Raw genomic sequence first — 25,668 nt, 5'->3', positions numbered from 1 at the left:
GAGTGAGAGGAAATGATTGCAGGTTGCATGTTGCAAATTGGGTGAAAAGGGTCCCGAGATTGTTCCACGTAGAACTTTGGAATCCCTACAGTCCCTATTTACGGCTGACCCCTCTAGACTACATACATTATTTTTTCCTCACTCTTCAGGTAAGTGAGTAAGCAGACTCTTTAAAACCCTCATCTCTTTAGATTACTTTTATAAAACATTGATTAAATATATTCTAAAATGTGTATTCCTGTGTTCTGTCAACACAGAACTGAAGATGATATATTTATACTATATATAAAAAGCTCAGAACATGGTGCACATCATTTCACACCATTTCCATCAACAGGAAGTGGTGCAGCACATCATATATATATGTATATATATATAACATATGTTACTGTGGCTTCAAGTGTGTTTCTGAGTTGATTTTACTTGACTTCTCACCTAAGGAGCCAGCCTCGCCAACTATGACTCACCAGACAATGCTTCTGTCAATAATACCATTTGTTCTTCAACTGAGGGTTGTATTTTCCTACATCAGAAACAACAAAGGAAGACAAGTTATCACCTGGCAAGAGAAGAAAAGATAATTTGGTATGTTAGTCAGGATGTGCCAGTCAAGGCAGTGTTCCTGTCAGCTCTCAACTGTCCAAGAATGCAAAGATACTGAAGTAACGATAATGATAATAATAAAGATGACTGGCTCGATACATGTCCTACAGCACAAACTCATTCCTGAGTAAACAAGCCCAATAGATCTAACATGCAAAATGATCATTACCTTCAACTCTTTTCAGACAAGTAAAGAAACTCTAGATGCCCTGCATGGCACATTTGCATCTATGTGTTCATGTTACTCACAAAAGTAATTATTTGAGTTCATTCCACTCCGCTGCTGCTGCTGACTGCAGCAAGGTGAAACTGGGTTAACTACAGAAACTTTTAACGAAGTTAGGTTACCATGGAGTTTTATTGTTTGTTGACACAATGTCGAGGTTTATTAAGACGCTGTAGCCTGGAGGTGTTATTGGGCTGGTACACTGGGACTGGGTTGCTTGTTGTTTAACCTGCGGGTAAGGCAGGATGGTGAGCAAATTAGAATGCTGGCGGGGGGTAACTCCCTGTTGTACACACTCATGCTGTGGAAGCCTCACACGTAAACACAAACACATGCAGTATGAACCAAAACACATACAAAAAAAAAAAAGTGCTCAAAAATGCACACATCAAAATAAACAGATAGCACCACAGAAATCTAGACTCGCCCGCTCCTACACAGCATGTATACACAAACATACTCGTATCTGGCTACATGCACATAAAAACTCAGACATCTAAAAATTGTAAACACACAGATGTATGGACAGTATATGCACAGATGTACACACACACACACAGCACACTACCACAGCTGTCCCCTCCTCTCTTAGTCACTAGAGCCTCTCTGTTTACTTCCAAAACTTGTTTTCATCATCCAACTCCACTCTTTGAGTCTGCATCTACGTGTATGTGTGTGTGTGTGTGCGCATATGTACATGCGCATGTGTGTGTGTTTATATGAGAAAGATAACAGATTAACAGATACCTGCCAATAGCAAGGAGGAGTGGATGTTTTTCCAAAAAGGTGTGATTAACGTCGGAAAATTCATTAGCCTATACTTCACACTGCCCGAGGCCATCATTATAGATGATATGTGTGTGTGTGTGTGTGTCTCAGTCTTTGATGTGTGTGGGAGTTTCGTCTGTCTCTTTTTTTTGCATCATGGTCTGTCACAGTATGTGTTTGTGTTTGTGTTCATGTTATCAGTGCCATGTTGCCTTGCAGTAAGAAGGTGCTGGAGTTTGAACCACAGCCATCACAAGTCCTTTCTGTGTGGATTTTGCATGTTCTCCCCCTGTTTGCACGGGTGCTACGGTTTCCTCCCACCATCAAAGACATGTATGTTAGAGTTAATACTCCCTGTCAGTGCCTCTGACCACTGGCACTGGCAAAAAGAACTGGAGGTGGTCCCCAGGCACTGCACCGCAACTGCCCACTGCTCCTAGTGTGCAGGATGGGTCAGAAGATACATTTCATTCCAACGTATGTGAGAGCTGAGAAATGACAATAAAGAAATCTTAATCTTAATCTTAATCCTTTGGCTGCATCATTGCCCATGGGTGTGTGTGTGTGTGTGTGTGTGTGTGTATAAGTGCATTAGTGTTACTGTCTCTATTTGTGTCTGCCTGTGCATGTTAGTGTGAATCCATTTGTCTGTGCCTGCAGTTGTGTGTGTGTGTGTGTGTGTGTGTGTGTGTGTGTGTGTGTGTGGTACAGTAGAGCAGGCTGATATTGCTTTATGTCCTCTCCAGCCTCTGTCATTTAGTCCATTGTCAGCTCGCATTCCAGCGTCTGTCCATTCAACAAGCCTAATGGTCTGTGTAATACACTCAGATAGCTTCACAACCTCCCTCCTGTTTGTGTTGTTGGAGTGTGTGTATGTGCATGCATGTGTGTGCGCGCATGTGTGTTTGTGTGTGTGTGTGTGTTCCATGTGTGAGTGCAGGGGCAGCAAGAGAGAGAAAGCAGAGGAGAAACGGGAGGCAAGGTGATCTGAGGCAACTTAAAGGTTGAACTGTGTGTGCAGAATGATGTGTTTGAGTGTGTTTGCGCCCTGATGAAATTGTACCGTTGTTGTCCTTTCAACCTCTGTCACACCTCTCCCCTTCCTCCTCCTCCTCCAACCTCTGAGACTTTGAAGTCGAAACTGAATGTATTTATTTGAACTTATTTATTGCGATGCAATTTAAAACAGTTCCAATACAGAGCATGAAAGCGATGTGCTGCACGGAGAGTTTATAGCTAATGCTAATTTTCAACTCTTGTCCCTAGATAGGCTTTACATGTACAGTGTGATTAAAATATACAGCTTTCATTATCATAAAACCATAATACACTACAGATATGGAAGTACAATAAAATACACATAATAAAATGTACAGTTTGAAAAAAAAAAAAAATTAACAATACAATACAGTTAGCCAAAAAACGTTACAGCTCCGGTTCGCTTTTATCCAGCACTTAACCTTTGTTGTAAAAGATTTTATATGTGTGGAATTAATTTGATTTCAGTTGGTAATGTGTTCCAGAGTTGACAGCCCTTTATAGAGAAAGCTGATTGTCGAAATTTAGATCTTCGATGCCATTCACCATGCTCCTAATTACCCTGCTACAGTCTTTGGATATATCTGGAAAGAGGCTCTGGGGCTAAACGGTTGATGCATCTGAAAACTAATTTGAGAGAACAAAAAAACGAGTAAAGCTCTTAAAGCTAAGTAGATTGTATCTGCGTAGTAGCAACTTTGGTTTGACTGCTGAGAGTCTCAAGTTTGTTCAAAGTCTTGATTGGACCCAGAAGAATCTGACAGGATCTAAAGAAGAGTCTGAGCATCACAGGCTGCATCCTTTGCGGGACTCATGATGCAAACCCTGCTCTCTCTGGTGTCAAAGTCCTCTGCTTTGAACTCCCAACATCCACCATCCCTACAACTTCTGCGTGGTACATAAATGTTGCATTTACTTTGTGAAAAAAACATTGCTGTGATCATAATCCAGGCAGTGATTACATATGTATACAGACATAGTTGGGCAAACATGTATGGTGTAGAAAAAAGCTTCACCTACATCGTACAATAAAATGTCTCTTGGCTATTTGTAACCAGCAAAGGAAGGGAATTTATAACTGAGTAATAAAACATAACCAAAAAGTTTGGAAAAGAAAAATGGTGTTGCTTGTGTTGCAGCAAAACTTCATGCTAAAAAATTGAACTGAAAACATTTCGTGTCCTCTTTCTTTTCAAATTCTCACCTGCATTTCCGTACTCTCCCTGTCTTCCATTCAGCTCTCTTCCTCTTTTGTCCTCCCCTAAACACTCTGTCCTCCTCCTCCTCCTCCTAAACACATTCATACACTCCTTTCTCCTCCTAAACTACTCTTCAACACACTCTTAACATTCGGTTTTATCTCCTCTGCTTTCTTTCTCCTTCCACCGCCCTACCTCCCCTTCCCCTTTCATCCTAGGGAAATTTTTGTCCTTTTTATCGCTGCCTTCCCCTCCTCTTTCACAGCTCATTCGCCTCCCACCCTCTTTCGCCTGTTCCTCAGCTGTGCCAAAGGAAATCATCCATGAAAAATGTTTTGACCCTCCATAATTGCTGCTTCCCGCATGTTTCCCATCTCCTTGACGCCAGTGCCACGTGCTTGCTAAAGTGATGTGTGAGAGAGATGAGCTTAGACACACTCAAACTCACACTTTATGCATACACACAGCCACCGCCCACGCGATATGGTACATTTATGCAAGTGTGGAAGCATTAGGGGCACATACATATAGAGGCAGACATATATACTATATATATATATGATATGAGGAGCTTTAAAGTAACCAACAGCAACATTTTTGTCAAGACTGTCACAGAGGTGTTGATTCAACTCTGTGATCATTTGTGAGGCCATAGTTTGACTTTGATACAATAGATGAAAAATAGAGGTAACCATAAATACACATAAAAATGAAAATCATAAATGAAATATTACATTTCTCTGTGGTTTGAGGTTTTTTTTACCTCTTTGGCTTTTAAAATCCCTTCAAAGTTCATCTAAAAAAATGTGTTATCATAAGACACTTCTTTTTCTTAGATCCCCTAATATATACACAGCTGATAGATATCTCACAAATTTCTTCTTTTTTTATCACTTTTATTTCTTTTTTCTTTTGTTTTTATTAAATCAGCAACAGCTGCCTTTCTCAGCATCTGTGTGTGTGTGTGTGTTAACCAGGTTTCTAGTGTCAGCGAGTATATTAACCTCAAATCTGTCCCTCAGTATCAATTTGCTTCCGTTTGTTCAGATTATTTTAAGTTGTTATGGTTTTGATTGGTGATTGTGGATGTGAAATTGAGGTCAGTATTCTCACTGACACCAGCAGACCCCTGGATAATACTGAAGAAGACAGCACAAAACATCCATGTGTGTAGTGAGGCTAATAATTTAATCAAAAGAAAAAAAATGTAAGAAGAACATTTGGGAGTGAATTCGGTGGACTTTGACAGATGAGAGACACCAGGAAAATATAAGTGTATCAATGCATTAATACAAACATATGCGCACACTCGATGCACAGGTGTGTTTACCTTTTCGCATTATATTCACAGCCGCATGTCCTTACGCACAGTCCTCCCACTCGAACACACACATTCACATGTACAGACCCTCACATACAGCTAACAACAGGCCGACCTAATACTTACAGACACTTTCATTTGGGATGAATGTCAGCGCTAATCCGACCTTAAGCTACAACAAATGACTTCCACTCCCCTTCCCCCTGCTTCCCTTCCCTCTTTCCATCCATCCAGCCGTTCATCTATTCATCCACCGCCTCTCCTCTCCTTTACTGCTCTTATTTCCTGCTACCTAGCATCCATCCATTTCTATCTCACCCCCTCCGTCTGCCTTCCCCTCACCTCTCACCCCCTTTTTTATCGATCTCTTCCACCCTCCATCCCTCCTCATTTGCTATCATCTCTACTTACTAATCGCCTTCTCCTCTTTTCAGTCTCTTGATCTGCATCCTCTCCCTCCTTTATTGTTTATGTCTTCGTCTGTCCCTACTCTCCGCCTCTTCTCCCTCCATCTTTACCGTATTTTTTTCTGTCCTTCCCCCTGTGATGTTTCCAATGTTACGGAAGAGAAACCAGTCATGTCATCGGCATTCTCCCATCCCATTGCCATGCCCAAGTTCATTTGAGGTTTTTGTTGCTATGGCAAAGGGTCGGGTGATGTTTCCAAACATGACTGAGTCCTTTCCTCTGTAAAGCTTTATAACTGAGCCCTGGCAGCTTTTATTGGGGAGTCAAAGGGAAGATGACAGGTGTGCACCAGGGACCTGTTAAAGGCATACCTTGACATTTAGAGATATAGTGTGGTATTTTCCTTTTGCCTGGCACATGAGGAGAAAAGTGTTTGTTTTTCACTGGCTCTTAAAGTGTCTTGTTGTCATTGTTACTATGTCTCATTAAAACTAATGGGCATGGCGGGCTAATGAGATAGCATCACAGAAAGAGGCTGCCTGTTTTTTGTTGTTTTGTTTTTTAACAACTGAAATACTAAAGTAAAACCTTTTTCTTGGAATCTTATGATGTAATTTATGTGAAAACTTTTATAAATATGCATTTTATCTACACGAGTTGGCAACTTGTTTTCATCCGACAGTACCTGAAGCTCTGTGGCATTTACTGTTATTATATGAGTCATTTGTCCCGTCCTGATGAAATATGACAGCAGGTTTGACAGTCTATTAGTTTAAAATACCGAAATGATCAAATTGATCAAGACATGAGGGGATTGGTTTAAGGTTTTGCTGTTTTTTTCCCCATTTATTCTTTTGTGCTTAGGGTTGGAGGGGTGATTTCAATACTACATGCTCTGTACACTGTTCAAGTTTGTCTTAAAACAATAGTCGGGTGCCCATATCACTGAAATAGGTTTTTCTTGCCATAATCATTCCTCCTATTCATACTGACCATTAGAAGATCCCTTCATAATGCAATTACAATGTAAGTGATGGGGAGGAAAATCCACAAGCCTCCTTCTGTACAAAAATGTAGATATCTTTCAAGTTTACAGTCTTTTTAGTGCCAAAGTCCCTCTTTTTGTCGCTAATACCTCCACCGCAGCTCAACAGGGATATCCACTTGATATGACTAACTCAGACTGCTGAAGCCTCATATAAACTTCTGATAAACTTTTACTTACATTTTTGCACAAAATGACTGCGTGGATACACTGTAGATTTGATTGAAATCACATTTGAGGGGAATCTTTTAACAGCCAGTATGAACAGGAGGAATAATTACAGCAAGGAAAACCTCTATCAGTGTTCATATGGACACCTGACTGTTGTTTTAAGAAAATCGTGAACCTGTCCTTTAATCTACAGGATAAAATAAGTGTGGTTTGTGCCTTTTGCTGCCAGTATAAGTTACTTTATGTCAATCAGCCAATATGCAAATTATCCAACTAAATGTTAACCATTAATGTACATAATTTAAAACATCAAGGGGCATGTTGGTTGTAAGTAATAATACAGGTGACTTTGTAAGAGGAGTATCTCACTGAGTGAAGGTCTCTGGACCATTAGGAATGACATCATCTTTAAGGTTACCTTAGTCTATTTTAAATGCTCCGGTTACCTGCATATCTATCTAGATCCAGGTTAATTGCTAATAAATGTTCTGCTTTTAGCTACACAGATATTTAAAAGGCAACATGAGCAGCACCTCTGCTCTGCTCCATCATGCACAGAGAGACAGAGAGTGTGTGTGTGTGTGTGTGTGTGTGTGTGTACTGTATGTGGATGTTATTTATACAGATGGAGATGTGCCCCGTCAGCCAATGTGAAATCATTAGTTATACTAATTGGTTCCTCACTGTTGGAGTATCTGAATCCCTCATTCCTCTCTTCCTCTTCTTCTTTCATTCATCTTATCTCCCTTTTTTTTTTACGTCGCCCGTCTTCTTCCAACCACTCTTCTGATTTGACATTTTCTCTCTGTCATCCTTCTCTCATCCTTTCATCCGACTCCCTTTACCTCGGTCTTTTTTGCACTCATATTCCACACACTTTTTTTTTTCTCTTCCCCTCTCATCGTTTCTAAAATGAAGAACATGAATAATGGGGATACAGATGTCTGCTGAGATTATCGTCCGGCCTTGGAGCGCATTTGTGTGTGTGTGTGTGTGTGTGAGAGAGAGAGAGAGTAGAGAGAAGGCAAGAGAGCAGCGCTTCCATGAACACTGAAGACTTAGGAGTAAATAAACGAGGAGGCGAAGGAGTCAATATAAACCGAGATTGTGTAATGATTCGCATTTGAAACTCAGCTCGTATCCATCTGAAGATGAGAGGAGTGGACTGAAGGAATGCAGGGAGAGGAAGAGGTCAGCAGGGATGAGAGGGGTGGGAGGTAGAAAATGGAGAAATAATAAGATGGCAATGTAAGGAGGAGAGATGATAGTATGTATAAGAGGAAGAGAATCCTATCTTTTTATAACACGGTCTCTTATTCTCATTGACGGTGATCTTAAAGTTAAAAAAGTAGCTCAGTGAAATCATGGTTTTTCCATATTTGTCCCTTTTCTGAAAGCCTCTCATCTTCTTATCTGTCCTTGTTCTCACAATGTTAAGAGTGTAGCTTTCTGAATCTTTTTCACAGTGATCTTTTTGCCATTGTTGTGTGTGTGTCTGTGTTCATTGCAAGTATTTTCTCTCAATAACTTGAAATAAACTTGACCGGGCACATGATCTGTGAAAACTATCGGTCCCCCCCCCCCTCCCTTGAACTGCACTCCAGTCCAAACTGATTGAAATTCCTTCGAGTCCCTTGAAGGTCTAGTTGCATTGGGAATTATTTAAGAAAACCTTGTTGCACATTTTCTTCAATATTTTGGCTCCAAGTCAGTGAAAACTGCAGATACAGAAAAGTCCAAACACTGCAGAATTTACCATAGACATGAGGAATGTCTCTAAATTAAAGAAATGTCTTAAAACAAGTATTTTTGTCTTCTTATTTTAAATACTAATACTCTGATTTTATCTTCCTAGAGTTTGATGTCTTCTCTCTTTTTTTAAATACAGCCACCTGTTTCTAGCAAATTATTCAAAACAGTGAAACTGCTTTTTTTTTTTTAGGTATATTGAGTGAGTGAGTCATCCCATTAGCAGAGTTTTACTTGTTTAAAGGAAAATATGATGATGTGGTATCAAGTTAACTGGTGTTAGAGTTGGATTTATTTGCAGTGTGTGTGTTTTCTTGCTGCTTCCTTTGTGCCTTTATTTCCCTCTCTCTCCTTTTCCCCCCCCCCTTTCTCGTCTCCCACTGATTCCCTTGCTCTCCTCTTCACCTGTCTTGCCCTCTGCTTCTTTCACTCCCACTCTGCCTCTTTATCAAAAGAGACCCATTCTAAATAGAAGTTCCCTCTGTCTCCATTGATCTTTCTTGATGACAGCCCCAGTCGACCACAGAGTATAGTCAACCCCTACGGCAGTATGCTCTCTTTGTCTCTGTGCCCACAACCCTGTTTTCTTTTCATTTTTTAAAAATAAAAAATAACTTTCTCCCCCTCTGTTTTTCTGTCTCGTATTTTAAGCACTAAGGCAATAAATGTGAACCCGATCCACCACAGCTGTAACATTCAAATGATGTGTTTCTGTTTTCATGTTTTATATATACCTTAACTGTTTTATTGTCTGTCTTCTTTTCTTTCTTTCTATCACGGTTTTCTTAACCGTCTTTCTTTCTCTTTCAGATCTTTCTAGACGCAAACACCATCCGGCTGGGCAACATTCCCCTCGGCAGTGCTGTGGACCCCCTGGAGGGGGCGCCAGCAGGTACCACATACACCAAACAGACTGTGTACGAGCTGTGTGCCTGCGCTAACGGCAAGCTCTACCTGTCCCCGGCTGAGAAAGGCTCCACCTGCCAAACCACTAGTAACTTTTGTCTCTGGAGCTGAAAGTGGGATGTTGACAGACAGCCGGGACATGTGGACAATTAGAGTTTGAAGCTAATGCTAGCCAACAGACTGAATCAGTGTGGATTATGGCTTGGTGGGAAGCTAACGCCAGCTAACAGACCGAATCGATATGGATTGTAGCATGGCGAGAAGTTCATGTCCTTAAACCAATCGAATAATATGGATTACAGCTTGGCAGGAAGCTAATGTTTGCTAACAGACCAAATCAACATGGACTGTGGCTTGGTGTAAAGCTAATACCGCCCAAAGGACTGAATCAACATGGACTAGAGCTTGGTGAGAAGCTAATGCCAGCTCACCGACCAAATTAATATGGATTGGTCAGTAGCTAATGCTTGTCAAGAGACTTGGAGGGAAGCTAAAGCCAACAAGTTTAGCTAGTGGGTGTGATGCTAAAACCACTCCTGGACATGGATGGACAGTCACACTCCGGGGCTCTTGTTAGCTGTCTTCGCCATTGTTGAATTGCTGCCATGACGGTTTTTGAAAGTCACAAGGATTATATTTGGGGGTGGCCTGAGAACAGCAAACACTTACAATGAAAAGTGAGTTGTGTGTTCTCTGTATGACCAAAATGTCCTGGAAACCTGCTCCTACTTTTGTTTGGATAACCAGATATGGTGATGGACTACAAACTCGCCAACATGGACATGGACAAGGACTCTGGGTTAACCTGTTCATCAGTTGGCTCATAGACATCAGTGAGGACTGTGGCTTAGCCCTGCGGGTAGCTAACAAATACATCAGACAGTGGTTTAGTCTAGTGGGAAGCTAAGGCTAGCTAACGGACCAATCTATACCAGAAAGGCCTTCCCCCTCCTCCCCCTCTAGTCTTTCAACCCAGACGTTGACGTTTGACTCCTCCGCATCAATCTGCACCTGATAGTGACAATGTTCTCCGACCCCACTTTTCATAGGATAACTAATGCAAATAATTGTGCTTCGACCTTTTGTGCTTCCACCAGCTTTTTTCCCCTGTATATTCTCTGATTTTTCACATCTTTGTTAATTTCTCAGACACACTCTTTTCATTTTCTCTTTTTTTTTCTTTTTTCAGATAAAATATTTGACTTGTTATCTCTTTGTATCCAGTTCTTTTTCCCTATAACATCTCTGTAAACCTTTATCTTTATTATTCATATTTTGCTGTTGCTCTCGGTTATCTGTTCGCCATGCTCTAGTTATTTTTGTTCTCTCTATGCACCTGCTTCCACTGAACTGGTAAAGAATTGTCCTCCCTATCCGTTTTCTTCCACCGGTCTAGTTAAGAAAAAAAAAAAAAACAAAAAAAAAAAACAACTGAAAACATGTTTTACCAGCTTTGTTCCACTGGAAACTATACTCAACATCACAGCTGTACCAGATGCAGGGTTTCTCCTCCTCACAGTCAGTTCAGGCTCAGGTGGGTGCTATGGCAGACCAACAATTTTACGGTGTTGGGCCAAACCTCCAGTCAGACAGAGACTGCAGTCGGACAGCAGCCAGACCAATTTTGGTCTTGTTATGGAGGATTATACATCTTCATCCTGTGTTCCTTGTCTGTCAGACTTTTTTTTTATTGCATGTCCTTTCTGCTCTTCTAGCCAAGCCCTTACTCTTACTTCACAGTAATGTCTTTTTCCTGTGAGATTTTTCTGCTTGTTTTTGTTCCTTCTTCAGCTTGTTTTGCCTCTCATTACTCCTTGCTCACCCTCCTCACCATCTCTATTTTCTTTCCAGTAGTTAAATTTCTCAATTTCATCATATCCTCCTCTCACCCATCACAACTTTTTTATTATTTCTTCAATCTTTAATCTTTTTTTTTTGGCCATCCCAAACTCTATCAGGAAAAATTGTCCTTCCAATCTCACGCTTTGCCCACTATCCAAAGTTCTGCAACCTAAGCAAGAGAAGTCAAGAAGGTCCTAAATATTATTTTGGGGGTTATTGTTTTATATATCAGTCTCAGATGGGGAATAAGTGTGAATGGCCTGCGATGGCTGGAAATCATAGGAAATATGTGTGTGGCAGAAATCCCCCCTGGAGGAAGTGATGGATGGATTTGGTTGTATGCGTATGGACTCAACTGGATTAAGGCCCTGAGGCGTACTTTCTTTTTTTAAAATAAAGCGATACACAGGTGCCTTTGCTGCTGTTGGTAAAAGCACATCACAGTCTGAACGTTCACACTACCCTCAGTGGACCATCTGCAAGTGTCTCTGGACGAACTATCTATTTATCAATCTACCTGTCTATCTATTTAGTTTTCTGTCTTCTTCCTCCCCTTCTCTCCTGGTTTTGTAGAACTCTCAGTATATCCAGCTGAAAAAAAAAAAAAAAAAAGAAAAATTCAATCCTGGTTTAAAGTTTCATTTTCTGATGTGTTCCCTTATGGTTTTATTCTTGATAATAAAAAAAGCACAAATTATGCCATGTATATAACAATACCAATAAAATACAAAATAAAATCATATTGTTTTTAAAGAGAAATCTCTTGAATCATCGGTGTTGTGAAATTTGTAATCGTGTCTTGTATGTTTGTAATTAGTCTTTTGACTTTAAACTGTGTGTTCCTCAGAGAAATGAAAATGCTCTCCTGATAATTACAACCTAAATAATGTATGAGTTACTGACAACAACACATTATTTTCACGCTTCGATTTTATTGTTTCATACTTTGTTGAGTATTTTATTCATTTTAAAGAGGCTTACAGTCAAAACAGTCAAACAGATTAAGATTTTATTGATTTTATTACTTTCATAGTTTTGGATACCAAGCTTGCTTAAGCTGTAGGCTGCTACAGTTCTGACACACTGTGCCTTTTTTTCACACTGTCATAAAACCTAAAACTAGAAGGAGATCATCTGAGCCAATTACAGACACAATCAAAGTTGTTCTTCCTTAGATCATCTGATATATTTCATCTCTTAGTGGTCTTTTCTTTGATATGTGTAGTGTTTTGGGAGTCAGCTGCTCCACCGACATGAACAAAGTAAAGTATTTTCAGCATATTATCAGTAATCACTTTGTCATACCCAGAAGCCTCACTGAGTTTTGAGCTTGAAAACAGGATTTTGTACCCATAACCTTACTTTTGTAAGCTTGTGCATTCCAATTTGTACTCCTTTTGTAAAGTGTGCAAGCATATTTTTGCCTCACAGCTTGTGACACACAGCTTGAATGCACAAACTTGCAAAACAGTTTACAGGCAGGAAACCAAATGTACAAGCTTACAAAACTGAGATTGCAGGTACAAATTCAAATGTACAAGCTTATTTAAATGTACAATTATTGAAATTTAAATCAACAAGCTTATGACAAGCTTAGCTAACATTACAAGTACAAAATCCTGTTTTCAAGCCTAACTTTATGAATGACATAATAGTCTATATGATGCTACATTGATTCCCATGACCCTTTAGTAACCAGTATATGGACCAAAGTGGAAGAGATCATATATGGTGCCACAGGGAAGTATTTGGTTGAGCATGCAAAGACATAAAGGTATTCAGAAGTAGTGTTTACATCACAATTTTTCATCACAATTATGAAATGATTATACGACCCCTTAAATTATTTTGCTCTGAATATTCTACTTTATTTTGATCAAGATGTTCTGAATAACTGACACAACTAATAGCTATGTTGTTATTTTGGGCTGCAGCAGTCTTGACCTGATGGAAAAAACAGATGATTCACCGCACAACCTCCTACCATCTCCCCTAACTTTAGTACTTTAGTGTCCACTTCACATTTAATTCTTCCTGTGTGTCTCTCTGTTTCATTGCCACTTTGCCTTTTGATGTTGTTTTGACTTAATGATTTTCTGGTGACAATATCCTCTCCTTTATGTATTCAGTATTACAATATTTATGTTTTTTTTTTCATCATACATTTAGTATGCTTTCCTTTTTTCTTTTCATTCTCCTTCTGTCTTTTCTCTCTTCTGCTTTTCTTCCTGGTCACTGATTTTAAGTGGTGGTTTTGAAATGCTGTGTTGATAAATAAACACACACACACACACACACAGGGATATACTGGTTCAGGATATGCCACTTTCAAGCACATGATTTCCCACTTCTCACTCAGTGGCCAGCACTTTATTTTACTGTCACTTCAAATGTACCCATTGACCCATAAACCCATTGACAGTAATGGGATAAGTTTATAAAAATGAGCACACTGTATTTCCCTCTTTTACTGTAAATCCAGACCTTTTTCTGTGCTCAGCACTGATTCTCATTTAATTTCAGATAATTTAGTTTTATAATACCAAGCCAACGTTTTTGTCTTATTATTCCTTCACTTTGCCAATTGTTCTCCCTTTGCTTGTTCCATTTCCACTGACAAGTTGTTGACAGGTCTTACCACACTGCAGCTGCACTTTGGTTGCACCCATGAAAACAAATGTTTGGGATGCTATTTTATAGCACTAAAGGATGCTTGCAAGATATACACCAAGGAAGAAAAATATGTTGTCTTAGAAATATAAAATATGAGTTACAAAAGAGCATCCCGAGTGACAAAATGTACAATATCTCATCATCTTTTTGAGTACAGACAGCTTTATGGACGGTTTTCACATCAACCACTTTCTGTCTCAAACAAAAGATGGACAAAGACAGAGCGGAGGCATTTGTAAAATTTTATTCAAGGTTACATTGTGCAATAACTACCCCTGGTATTCTGAGAATAACCTTCTCTAATTCATCTACTATTTTTCAACTCATTGTTATTCCCATGGGTTGCTGAAGCCTGCAGCCTCCTATATTCACTGGGAGACTGACAGTTTGCCAATGAAGCACAAGCTAATACAGAAACACCCACAATATTTCTATATGCGGGTGTCTGTACCTGCCAGCAAGTTAAAGACCTCAACAAGCCTGACAATCATATTGTGGACTATGGGACAGAAATTCAGACCACCATTAAAACTCTACACACCATAGAAGGGGCATAGACAGAACTCCATTTATGTGAAGCAGTAGTGCAGTTGAAGTGTTGTCTCCATATTCCTTATTAGTCTTTGCCAGAAGTCCATCTTGTCTACTGACATGACATGAAATAAAACTTTTCTGTGCAACTGGAGGAGAATGAGAGAGCCCTCATGGTTTTCTATGGACACTCTAATTTGCACATTCAGTCTTGCAAATTTTAAAACCAATAAATTGGCATATTGGATAAGAAACACTGCATCCATTTGTAATAGCTTAAAGGTTTATGCTGCAAAATCCATACAGAGCCCATCTATCACGTCAGTTCAAATAAACCTCTCGTGAGTTAACAAACATGCAGACTAATTTCTTAGCTGGATAATGAGGCTCTGATGATTTATTAACATATGATAACCTCAAGAAATGAAGCTTTTTTTTTTTTTTCAAATTCACTTGAATGGCAGGATGTTATAGTGAGGAGGCAGCTAACAAGACTTCTACTGCATAACAGGAAAAAAGTGTGATAGCTCATTAGCGTAGCCTTTTCTCAGTTATATCTAAAGGTAGCCAAGATAATGTTGGTTGTTGTTTCAGAAACACTTAAGTCCCCAAATTTATTTATAAGCAGTATGTAAACAGTTAATGGTTTATAACACTCTATAATGTAATTGTTAACAGATATAAGTGTTTATTAATGTATTTATCAACAACTATAACTCCTCTTGTGGGTGGAGGCTGCTATATAAACAGATAATGACAATATAGTAAAACACAGTTGTGATAATATAAAATGTCTTCATAGGACAAGTTATAATTGTTGACAAACACTGAACGTTAACACCTAAATCTTCCTTATATCTGCTTACAACTGCATTATAGTCTTATTAACCATTTATTAAATGTTTATATACGCTTATGAATGTTAATGGGGGGCCTTTAAGTACAGCATTAGCATAACCTCCTATTTCTCCAACATTGCTGTTAACAGTTTTCATCAGAGTTGTACTTTCTGCCCAAGAAATGCTCTAATCTCTAAAAACTCTTCATAGCATGTTTGGTGGATTATCGAAGGGACGCTGATACAGTGAAGAAATGTTGCTGTTGAATTTTTTTTAAATGTAATTTTCCACAAATAAAATACCCTCAGCCTCCATTGTGTTGAGCTGGTAGCAGAAACCTCAGAGATACCTCAAAACCTGGGCACATTAAAGTACTTTTATAATAATTTGGGTGAATTGACTGACTTAATAAATGATAAAAAACATAGAAAGTCAGTGAGTCCAGATGAATTTTACTACCAAATGGATGTTAGTTTAAAGTCCTCTGTTTAGCCATTTGTGGTCTTTAAGGGTTTGTTTTGTCAGAGCTTTTAAACCTACAGAAACACAATTCAAATTTTTACCTCAACAGAGCACATAGATTCTGTCAAAATGACCAATTATACATATTCTTTATTTTTGTGAAGAACACAAACACATTTTCATAGTGTCAGATTAACTCAAGCGTAATGAAAGGGTGGAGGCTGCTAGAAAACCAAATAGTTACAGTAAAAAGACAACAGTATGAATAAATCTTTTGTGACACCAGACTAATCTCTTTACTCTTCTCACTGATACATAGTGGAGGAGGGACAGTGATGAAGCATAGCCACTAGCATCATCTTCACATTTACACATTGTCATTGGAATCCAATGTAAGCAAAAGGCTGTGCGCTCAGAGAACCTTACAGTGAATAACACAAGAGACTCAGACTCAGCTGGTGAAGTGGAAGACAAGAATGTGATGAGTGAATTTAAAGATGGGCTGAACCCAAAGTCAGAGGAATGAAGAGCATCACAGCCAACATCAGGTGGAAGCTGTAGTGCAATATATATATATATATATATATATACAAATGGTCCAAATTCAAATTCAAAAGTCCAATCCAGTGTGAAAATGACAAAATAAATATTTATCTTTTAGTAAAAAGTATGAAAATGTTCACATACAAAAAGGCTATAAAAGGAAATTGCATTTTTTTGAAGGAATAAAGTTAAAAAGACGCTAACAAAACGGGACTTATGTGTCCAAATGGGACAATGAATTGAAGAAAAGCAAGACAAACATTTAATGTAATGATGCTGAAAGCCATCAGACTTTAAAATAAGTAATAGCAGCATGAGATAAAAACAAGCAAATACAATCAGAATCAGGGAGATGTACAAACATCATGCAATCAAGAGCTATGAAACCAGTGGGGGTGGACTCTACACAAACCCTCGTTATAAAAAATTAACTGAATTGGCAATGTGTGATAATTGAAATTAATTGCAATGATTTTTTTTCCTGTGATTCAACTATTAAATAATAATGAATTGAAGCAAAAATGATTGAGGGAATCATGATTAAATTTGACTTAAAATGACATTCTTACAGGCGTACAGGGCAGAAAGGTGGAGGACTCTAAAGACCGGCAGGTTAAATGAGAAGAACTTTTAATGAGAATAACAAAACACAGGCTTACAGGTCATAACGGGGAACCCATCTGAAAGAGCAGACGGGAACAGGATTAGGTTGGCGAGAATGAAAGGTTCCATTGAAGAAACTATGAGGAACTGGCAGGGAATGAATGATAGAGACCGGTATTTGTGATGAGGGGCTGACGAGGGAATGGGCAGCAGGTGCAGACAATTACTGAGTTGGATCAGGTGAGCAGGTGGGTGTGGTAAACAGAAAGCAAGGTCTGGGGGCGTCTGGTGGACAGGTGGAGAAAAGGCAAAGACCAGAGCAGAGAGTGATGAAGGGCTGAAGGTAATGACAGAGACAGAAAGGGGAAAGGGAAACACACACACACAGGGCCTTAGCAGGAATCGTGACAATTTTCCAGGTAAAAATTGCTGCTCATGAAAAGAGAAAGAGATTTCATAGGTAGTGAAACAAGGAAGCAAAGAGCTCTGATTGGCTCTTGAATGACCAAAAGCAGTCCAGCTGTTGCCACCTTTCCTGAGCTGGTCAACTTGATGCTAAGTCGCTCAGCTAAATCAGAAAAAAATTTACTTCCGGTGATTTTGCTGGTTTTACTAAATAGACACATTGTCCCTTTACTTCTGTGCCAGTATGGCAGGCTTTGACTCACCGTGTAGCAGTGTCAAGCGGCAGCATTGACTGAGCTGCCCTGACAAACCTCTCCTTATCTTATGACACTACTGTACATACACACACGTCTGTCTCTCTCACATAGTGAAAGCAGAGGCCCAGTGTTAGTGTTATGTTAAAAGTGTGTATTTGAATGACAAGAACTGTCAAAGCCAGCAGAGGACGGAGATAATATTCTCTCATTTCCTCCTCGCACATTGAGACACATTACCGAGGAGAATGATTTGGTTAATCACTACATATGAGAGAAGAAAGGAGGGGAGAGAAGATGAAATGGAAAGGGGAGCAATAATGGCGGAGAGGTGGAGGTGAGATAAGGTGCTCTTTTTTCCATGAATGGCCAACAGATATTTGGTCATTTCATAACCAGAGGCACAATTGTAAAATGGGTTGAAGTGGGAGGACTGAATCAATCAGTCAGTGTGGTGAGGGCTGGTGTCAGTCATGGCTGATTCAATCAGCGTCTGTCATCCTTCATAAAAATAACTACCTGCCATAGCATACTGACAGCCTCATAAAGGAGAGCAGAGTCCAGACTGGCTCACCTAAGAGCTCAACTAAAAGGACACAGCGTGGGGGCCAGAGTAGTCCAGCAGGCGGAGAGAAGAACGGTGTGATTATGGCTCCACAAACACGCCTGATGTTTTTATTTGAAATGAAAAGACATCTGGAGTTTTCAAAAACCTGCACATCATGTTCTCCATCTGTAATGACATGCATCAACAGTTCTGTTTTAGCTACAGTTACGCTTATTTTACTTTTTGATTAAGTTTGGTGTTTGATGTTAGCAAGCAGGCACTAATGCTAATAATATCTATACTGTGATTGGTGGAATAATCCATTTAAATTCATGAATACATAAACTGATGACTTCCCAAAATATTGCTGTTTACACGATTGATTATCCAGAGAGATTTATGGAAATCTGACTATTTTTGTTCTGAAAAAGATAATCTTCTTGTTGCTAAAAATGTGTTGATAAGGATAGTGAAGAGTGGAGTATGGTGAACTACTGAGGGAGTTCAGAGTATATGGAGAGGAAATAGAAGTTTTAAATATCCTGATGATTGGCGTGATCTACTCAACAAGTCCTCCAAATTAATGACCAAACACACAGCTTGACCATGTGAACCCCAGAACGACACATAGGAGCGTTCTCTAATCAGACACCTCAGTCGGCAGTAATCAGCAGGTCAACATCATACGATCACTGTTAAAATATTGTAACGTGAGGGTTCGATAGGTGGTAATTTGACACTCTTCATAAGAGAAAATAGCAGGATGGAGACAGGTGACTTCTTAAGCAGCACTTTTACTCTAGCTCCCGGCATCAGAGTCATAACAACAACACTTCCTCGTCTCTAAGGCACATGTGACTAAACCAGCCAATCATAGGCTAGACTGAGGCTGATCCAACTGTAATGTTTTAACCTTCACAGGATGCTGGTGTAAATATTTGAACCTGTAAATATGTAAATAATAAAGCACAGATATATAAATAATTAACTGTGTAAACATTGTAAATATATATTTTGTCTGTTTAGGCACAAAAACCACACACTTAGGTTTAGGGAAAGATGGTTTGGATTAAAATGATCACTTTGTTAAGGTTAGAGAAACATGTGGTGTGGGTGAAAGTTGCTACTTCCTTAAAGTTAGGCGACCTTTGTTGCCATGGCTACAATAATAACCACAGGGTTGAAGTTAGGGGATGATTGTAGCTGAGTTTTAAAAAAATAAATGGAAATATGAGACTCACGATCAGAAACAGGAAACGAATAGCAATTAATGTTAATGACATCATCTCACTGCTCCATGTCATAATTACTACAGCAGCTAGATGGCATCTGTCACTCAAATGTAACTTTACATTGTTTTTTGGGGCGACTAACATTATGACTGTTGATGTCCTGTACTTGTGAAGATGTGCATCATCATCATCATCATCATCATCAGAGACTGTGTAGAATATCTATTTACAACCACTGCCTTAGAAAATAAAGAAAGCACAGTGAACTGACAAGACAATAAAGTCACTCTCCTTGTTTCTCCCAGCTTTTCCCCGACGACTCCCAGTGTGTTGTCACTGCATCATCAGCAAGATAGCCAAGAATAAAATACACATTCGGTAAGCAATGTTTGGTAATGTGGTCCAGACCCTCAAAAAGTCCCTTTAAGCAGAACAGGCAGACCCTGCACGAGAGACGGCAGTTAGAGAAATAAGCGAGTTAGGGAAAAGTAATTTCACATGGTGTGCTCTAAAGAGAGAGAAGTAGACAGCGATAACAGAGCTTTTAATCAATAATGGACAGACTCTTACATGTTCAGTCTTCCCACAGGCGGTGTAAAACCAGTTTGTCTCATATACGTTCCCAGACCGCGCTGATTGTGAAGCACCACTATGAGACAAAGCAAAAATCTTTTGAGCAAACACACCCACTCAAATCTGAACCGAGGCCACAGAAAAAAAACAATTTAAGAGCCCAATATGATCGACCCACCAGAATCCTAACAGACTTAAAACCCTGGCAGGACAAGCGAGAGCTGAACGAGAGAAAGTGAGGCGGTGGGATAGAAGAGGGAAAGAAAGATGTGTTGAGATTGTTTATTATAAAACTAGTTGAGACTGTTAAAATGTGAAATGGAGTTAACAAAAAAGATAAAAAAAGGAAACTCAAGCTACATGTTTTATTACATTTTTATAAAATTAAGCACTTTATTTGACTCTTTACATTTTTCAAAAACTCTGTTATGTATTTTGTTTTTAAATTCAGCCCTTATTTTACTTGAAATGAGAAAAGAACATTTATTTATTATTAGAGTTATTATTATTTATAATCCCTGCGGTTCAATGTGAAAACTGACAATAAATATTGTTGAAATATTATTGAAACTGTGTTGATACAACTCGACTTCGGCACTGAATCATAACGCGAGTCAGACATTATGATGTTCTGGATCTTTGCTGGAGGAAATCTTCTCTAACTGGACCCCTTTGAATTTTAATGGACTACTCCTGCTCTAAGCTAAGTCCCATGTAATGAATAGCATCTCCAAGTCAAGTCTTGTTAATTGTCAAGCAGAAGCGTCATCTTAACTGAAATGAGGAAGATGTGCTATAAAGTGGTGCAATAGTGTGGTGTATTATATAGTGGCGAAATTACAATATTACATCAGAATATCAAGAGAAATGTTGAAACTTACCAAGTTAAACTGAGATTGTAGGGAGGAGTTTTGACCTGAAAAGTGCTGAGAAAGGGAAGGAACTGAGACAAAGACATGCAATAACTCTGCACTTGCACTTCATCGTTTGACAATCGTTGACACTATGACAATGATCTACATTTACACCTGCCTTTTCTCTGGTAAGTTATTTCTTTGTGTGAAGAGATTTATTCCAAAAACAACTTATCTGCTGTCTCAAAACATCACTGATGACTTTTCTCACCTCTCTTTTTTTTTTTTTCTTCCTTATTTCAACTAGCTCTGACTATTGCGGAGATGAAGCCTCTCAACATAAACGCAAATGTTGGGGAAAATGTAACATTCACATGTTCAGACTGGGATGTTTGGCTGACTGATGTAAAATCTTACGTTAAGTACCTTTGTGAAAGTCCATGTACGAAGGAAAAACACATCATCGTCAAAGCAGCACCTGGAGAAGCTAAACAAAAGGACAGAATATATGTGAACAACACAGCAGAGGGTTTATCTGTGACCTTTATTTCTCTCCAAACGTCAGACTCCAACACGTACCTTTGTGGACTGGAGAAATTCGGCCTCGATTCATTAATTAAGGTGAACCTTCACGTCTTCAATGGTAAGTCCATGCTTTATAATAGTTTTGTCAAGTTTGCTGCATTTCAAGAAGTGATTAATCATGCCCTACTGATTTTTAAAAAAAACAGTGTTTGTTTGTTTCAGCTATGCTTACAGGTTCGAGGACAAATCCTAAATCAGTCATCTTCGGTTGTGCTTTCTCATTTGCTGGTATGGAGTGCACTCATCTAAATTTCATACATATTTATTGTCTCGGTGAAACTGCATTGCAGAGTATAAGTAATGTTATACTGTTTGACAATAACCTTAAACAGCTGTCTTGGTGATGGGACTTATTGCACTAATATTCTGCAAAAGAAGAACCGTGTCATCACGTGAGTCTTATCACTCTTTCTCTGTAAAATCTTTTTTTTAAAAGATTGATAAAGATTTTTCATACATTGCTTTATTTCTACAGGCTCGCCCACCGAGATAAACACAGTCATAGATATCAGTGCTGAGGTAAACAGTTTTTAACCGACTTATCATGAACCTCCACAGATGCAGATTTGAATTTTACAGTATTTCCTGTTAATAATATAACACATTTTTGGGGATTATGCACCCTTGGTAGAAGTATGTCCTCTCTAGTCATCATATAGTGTTTGTCGTCGTGCGTGTTTGACTGGCGTCTTGAACTCTACAGAGGATGACACAAGTGAATTTTGTGACACTTATTTGTGCTGACTGGTCAGATCTCCCTATAGGACTTATCACATGTCAGCCATGGGGCATTATCTCCCTCTCACTTATATTACTCCACTAACACAAGGCACATACAGGTTGGGTACAGTATGTGATAAACATTTTTTTTGCATGTTAAACATTTTATGACAAATACTTCATGTATACTACGTCATTATCTCTTTATACCAGTTTTCTTTTTGTGCTAAGTACCGTACTTGGTGACTGTTTTGCTTCACTGCTGCACTAATGTTACACTCAGTAGATAGATGTAGCCTTCATATACACATCCTGTCTTTTAATTTAGATGTTTTTTTTTCTTTTCTTCTCTGTTTAGTTTTATTCTACTCTGTTAACATACAGCAAACATTATGTCCCAACAGAGTGCAAGTCATGCTGGAATCTATGAAACACTCCACCCATCCACGAAGGATCATGAACAAATCTACTGTACTGCCACAGGTACGACACTCAGCACGACTATGTTACAACATTTATTTTTACTGGTTGATTAATTGTCTGTAAGATAATGAGTTCAATACTCATAATTTGGATTCAAATTTTGTCTTCTATTTTCTCAGAATGCTATTCCACAGTCAAAACATCAACATATGAACCAAGTCAACATGGAAGCAATCTGTAGCACTGTCACAACAAGCAAACACACTGTTAACCTTAAAGACACACGCATGCACGCACACAGTAATATTATACATATACAATGACAGTTTTAAAGTTCACAAGTTTGCTTTATTAGGCATTTGAATTACAATATAGAGATGTTCTGAGCCATATTAGGGCCGATCTGGGGATATATTAAATGGATGGTAAATAGGCTGCACTTACATAGAGCCTTTTACACTACAAGCCACATTCACCCATTCACACACAGAATGCACACATTCATACGCTGATTGCAGAACTGCTATGCAAGATGCCAACCTGCTCATCGGGAGGATCTAATCATTCACACACACCGACGGCACAGCCATCGGCAACAATTAGGGGATCAGTGTCTTGCCCGAGGATTCTCTGACGACAGGTGGACTGGAGGTGACAGGGATTGAACCGCCGATCTTCTGATTAGTGGACGACCTGCTCTACCTCTTGAGCCACAGCCGCCCTATATTAAAGGATTGGTATCGACTAAAGTAAAGATATGTCTCAGATGAAACTTGGTATCGGCAGATACTAAAGGATTTGACAGGATATCCCAATTTAGGGCAGAAACTATAAATGTGTTCTCTAAAGTTGGTGCTTCTTTACTTGCTTTCACACTTTATTTACATGTGGTCAAGTACATTTTCTGTTGTGCCATTGCTACTGTTTTAAAATATCAGTTTGATGCTTTACATATCTGTATTAGGGATGTGCAGAGACCCAAGTATTTGTATGTGTATTTGTTAAAGCAGCAAAATTATTTGTGTTTGTATTTGTATTCAAATAAAAGTGGAAATAGGCGTAACAATCCTGTTTTTGTTTTAATTTTTTACTAAATTTTTAATTAAACTTTTAATATTTTTTAATTAATTAATTTTAGGATATTAAAGTGTTAAAATAAGTGTTCTTCAATAAACTATTATAATAATTATTGAACAAATAAACTTATGTAAATTAAATGTAATATTGGTTTATGGTTTTCATCAACCCAGCAATAAACTCATATAATCATATACATAATTGTAAAGATAATCATTTTAAAATGAACATTCAGTTCCTAATGCACATTTAAACCATGTGAACATAGGCTGTGTGATCAAATAAGAAGTGCAGATACACATTTATGCTCTACTATCCTTTGTGCACTTTGTTTGCGTACTATCCAGTGGAAATTTGCTTGTCCAGATGTCTGATGTGCAGGATTCCTTAACCTTTGTTTTTACATCGTGTTAAAGTCGTGGTACAATCTTATGAGAGAAATGTGAACGAGATGGTCGTTGGTAACAAGGTGCAATCACATCGAGAAGCTTGCGAAAACCTTCATTATCCACCACTGAGCGGGGCATCGGGTCACAGCAAATCATTTCTCCCGCTGTGTGTTATTTGCTTTGCTGTGGGGTGATTGGGTGGTTAAACCTATTTTGCATTAAAAGCAGCTAAGATAGGTGAAGACTGACTTGCAGGGATGGGACATGGCTGTGTTGTTGATTTGGTACTTGTGGGGGGGGTTGGGTGGATATCAGTGTATGATGCTTGAAATACAAGTGATTGTGCAATGCAGATGTTGACAGATGTTTAACATCTTTGCCTCTGCTTAATTGACTTTTGCACACATTACAGATCACCTTGGTTGGATCTGCACCGGCTGTGAAATGCTCCCAGATGGAACTTTTGCGAGTTTTTTTGGCTACAAGTAGACTCAGAATGTACATCCTCCTCTATTTTGTTTTCCAAATCAACATGGTAGGGGTTGGGGGACAGCAGACAGACTATAGGCTGTAAAAAAGAGAGCAGCCTAACAGGCTATGCAGAATATCTCAATCTTTGTCAAGTGTAAATGCAAATCGAAACAATCACACAAAAAGTAGACCTACACTTCCAACAGTATAGGCTACATTACAGAGCTAACAGGCTTGACACACAGTCTGATCTCCTCCTCCTGGTAAAACAACCTCCGCTTCACATATTACAGGTCCAACAGGAAAACAAAAGACAAGTAATGTTATAATAAACTATCTCCACAAACCGGTTAAGGTAAAAAGAACCTAGTCAAAACAAAGTGGCACAACAATGTACTACGTTTTGCCTCCATTTAAATCAGGTTGCGTTGGAAACTCTTTCTCGGTCTGTACACTCTCTCTCCTCCCCTTGTAATGTGCGTATGAAATTAATGTTCGTAAAAAACCCATTATTTGTGCTTTGCCGAAAAACGTATTCGGATTCAGGCACACTCCCATTATAAATACACAACATTTATATATTGGTTTGTCATTCTACATGTTTAAATTCTGAATGGTTTGCTGTTTTATTTGTAGTCATTTTGTACATCTAAGCATAGTTTTCATACATTATGACATATGTGTGTGTGTGTGTGTGTGTGTGTGTGTGTGTGTGTGTGGAAAGGGAGGAGTGTCAACCTTTGAAAGGGTGAGAGAAAAAGGAAGGGGAAGCTATAAGGGAGGAAGTGGTTAATTTGGTAACACTTCATTTTACAGGTCCGCAAATTTAGTTAGAAGTAACTTCTGCAGGCATGTAAATTGAAGTACAATCAGTTCAATTTTGTAACAGATTTCATAAATGTCAATTTTTTTATTGTAAGCTAATTACCGACAAATACAACTTCATAATCAAGAATCGAGTTAATTACCCATTTTCAAAGTCTCATTCCTTGCTTGTTTACTGAGGCTTGATAATAATGTCTTCACACCACTCAACAAGTTAAATGTCACTTTTTACATTTTTAGACAACAATACATAAACAAATGAATCAAAAACAGGAAGAAATGTCCAAACATAATAAAAGAACACTTGAGGAACACAGGAGGAAATTTACACGTACCCTTCACTAATCTCCAAAACTCTTAAGACATATTTTTGTGCATTGGAGAGA

General features: G+C 38.7%; 2 protein-coding genes across 5 annotated transcripts in view; both read left to right on the top strand.

The window, feature by feature from the left end:
- LOC122978908 (zeta-sarcoglycan) overlaps positions 1 to 12,043 on the top strand; it is a 283,738-nt gene extending 271,695 nt beyond the window's left edge. For all 4 annotated transcript variants that reach the window (XM_044345988.1, XM_044345985.1, XM_044345986.1 and 1 more), the window contains one exon: positions 9,339 to 12,043. In XM_044345988.1, the coding sequence (XP_044201923.1) occupies positions 9,339 to 9,545 (207 nt within the window). In that variant the 3' untranslated portion in view covers positions 9,546 to 12,043. The remainder of the gene's footprint in view (positions 1 to 9,338) is intronic.
- Positions 12,044 to 20,492: 8,449 nt separating this feature from the next.
- LOC122979122 (CMRF35-like molecule 1) lies at positions 20,493 to 23,494 on the top strand. The gene is made up of 7 exons (XM_044346348.1): positions 20,493 to 20,980; positions 21,100 to 21,435; positions 21,540 to 21,605; positions 21,710 to 21,769; positions 21,853 to 21,896; positions 22,502 to 22,580; positions 22,700 to 23,494. Exons 1-7 carry the CDS (start codon positions 20,944 to 20,946, stop codon positions 22,759 to 22,761), a joined length of 684 nt encoding a protein of 227 aa, XP_044202283.1. The 5' UTR covers positions 20,493 to 20,943; the 3' UTR covers positions 22,762 to 23,494.
- The last annotated feature ends 2,174 nt before the right edge of the window (positions 23,495 to 25,668 follow it).

The sequence above is a fragment of the Thunnus albacares genome, chromosome 3 (genome assembly GCF_914725855.1).
Source record: "Thunnus albacares chromosome 3, fThuAlb1.1, whole genome shotgun sequence".
Taxonomy (NCBI): domain Eukaryota; kingdom Metazoa; phylum Chordata; class Actinopteri; order Scombriformes; family Scombridae; genus Thunnus; species Thunnus albacares.
The sequence above is the reverse complement of the archived record's forward strand: the minus strand, read 5'-3'. Positions and strand labels throughout refer to the sequence as shown.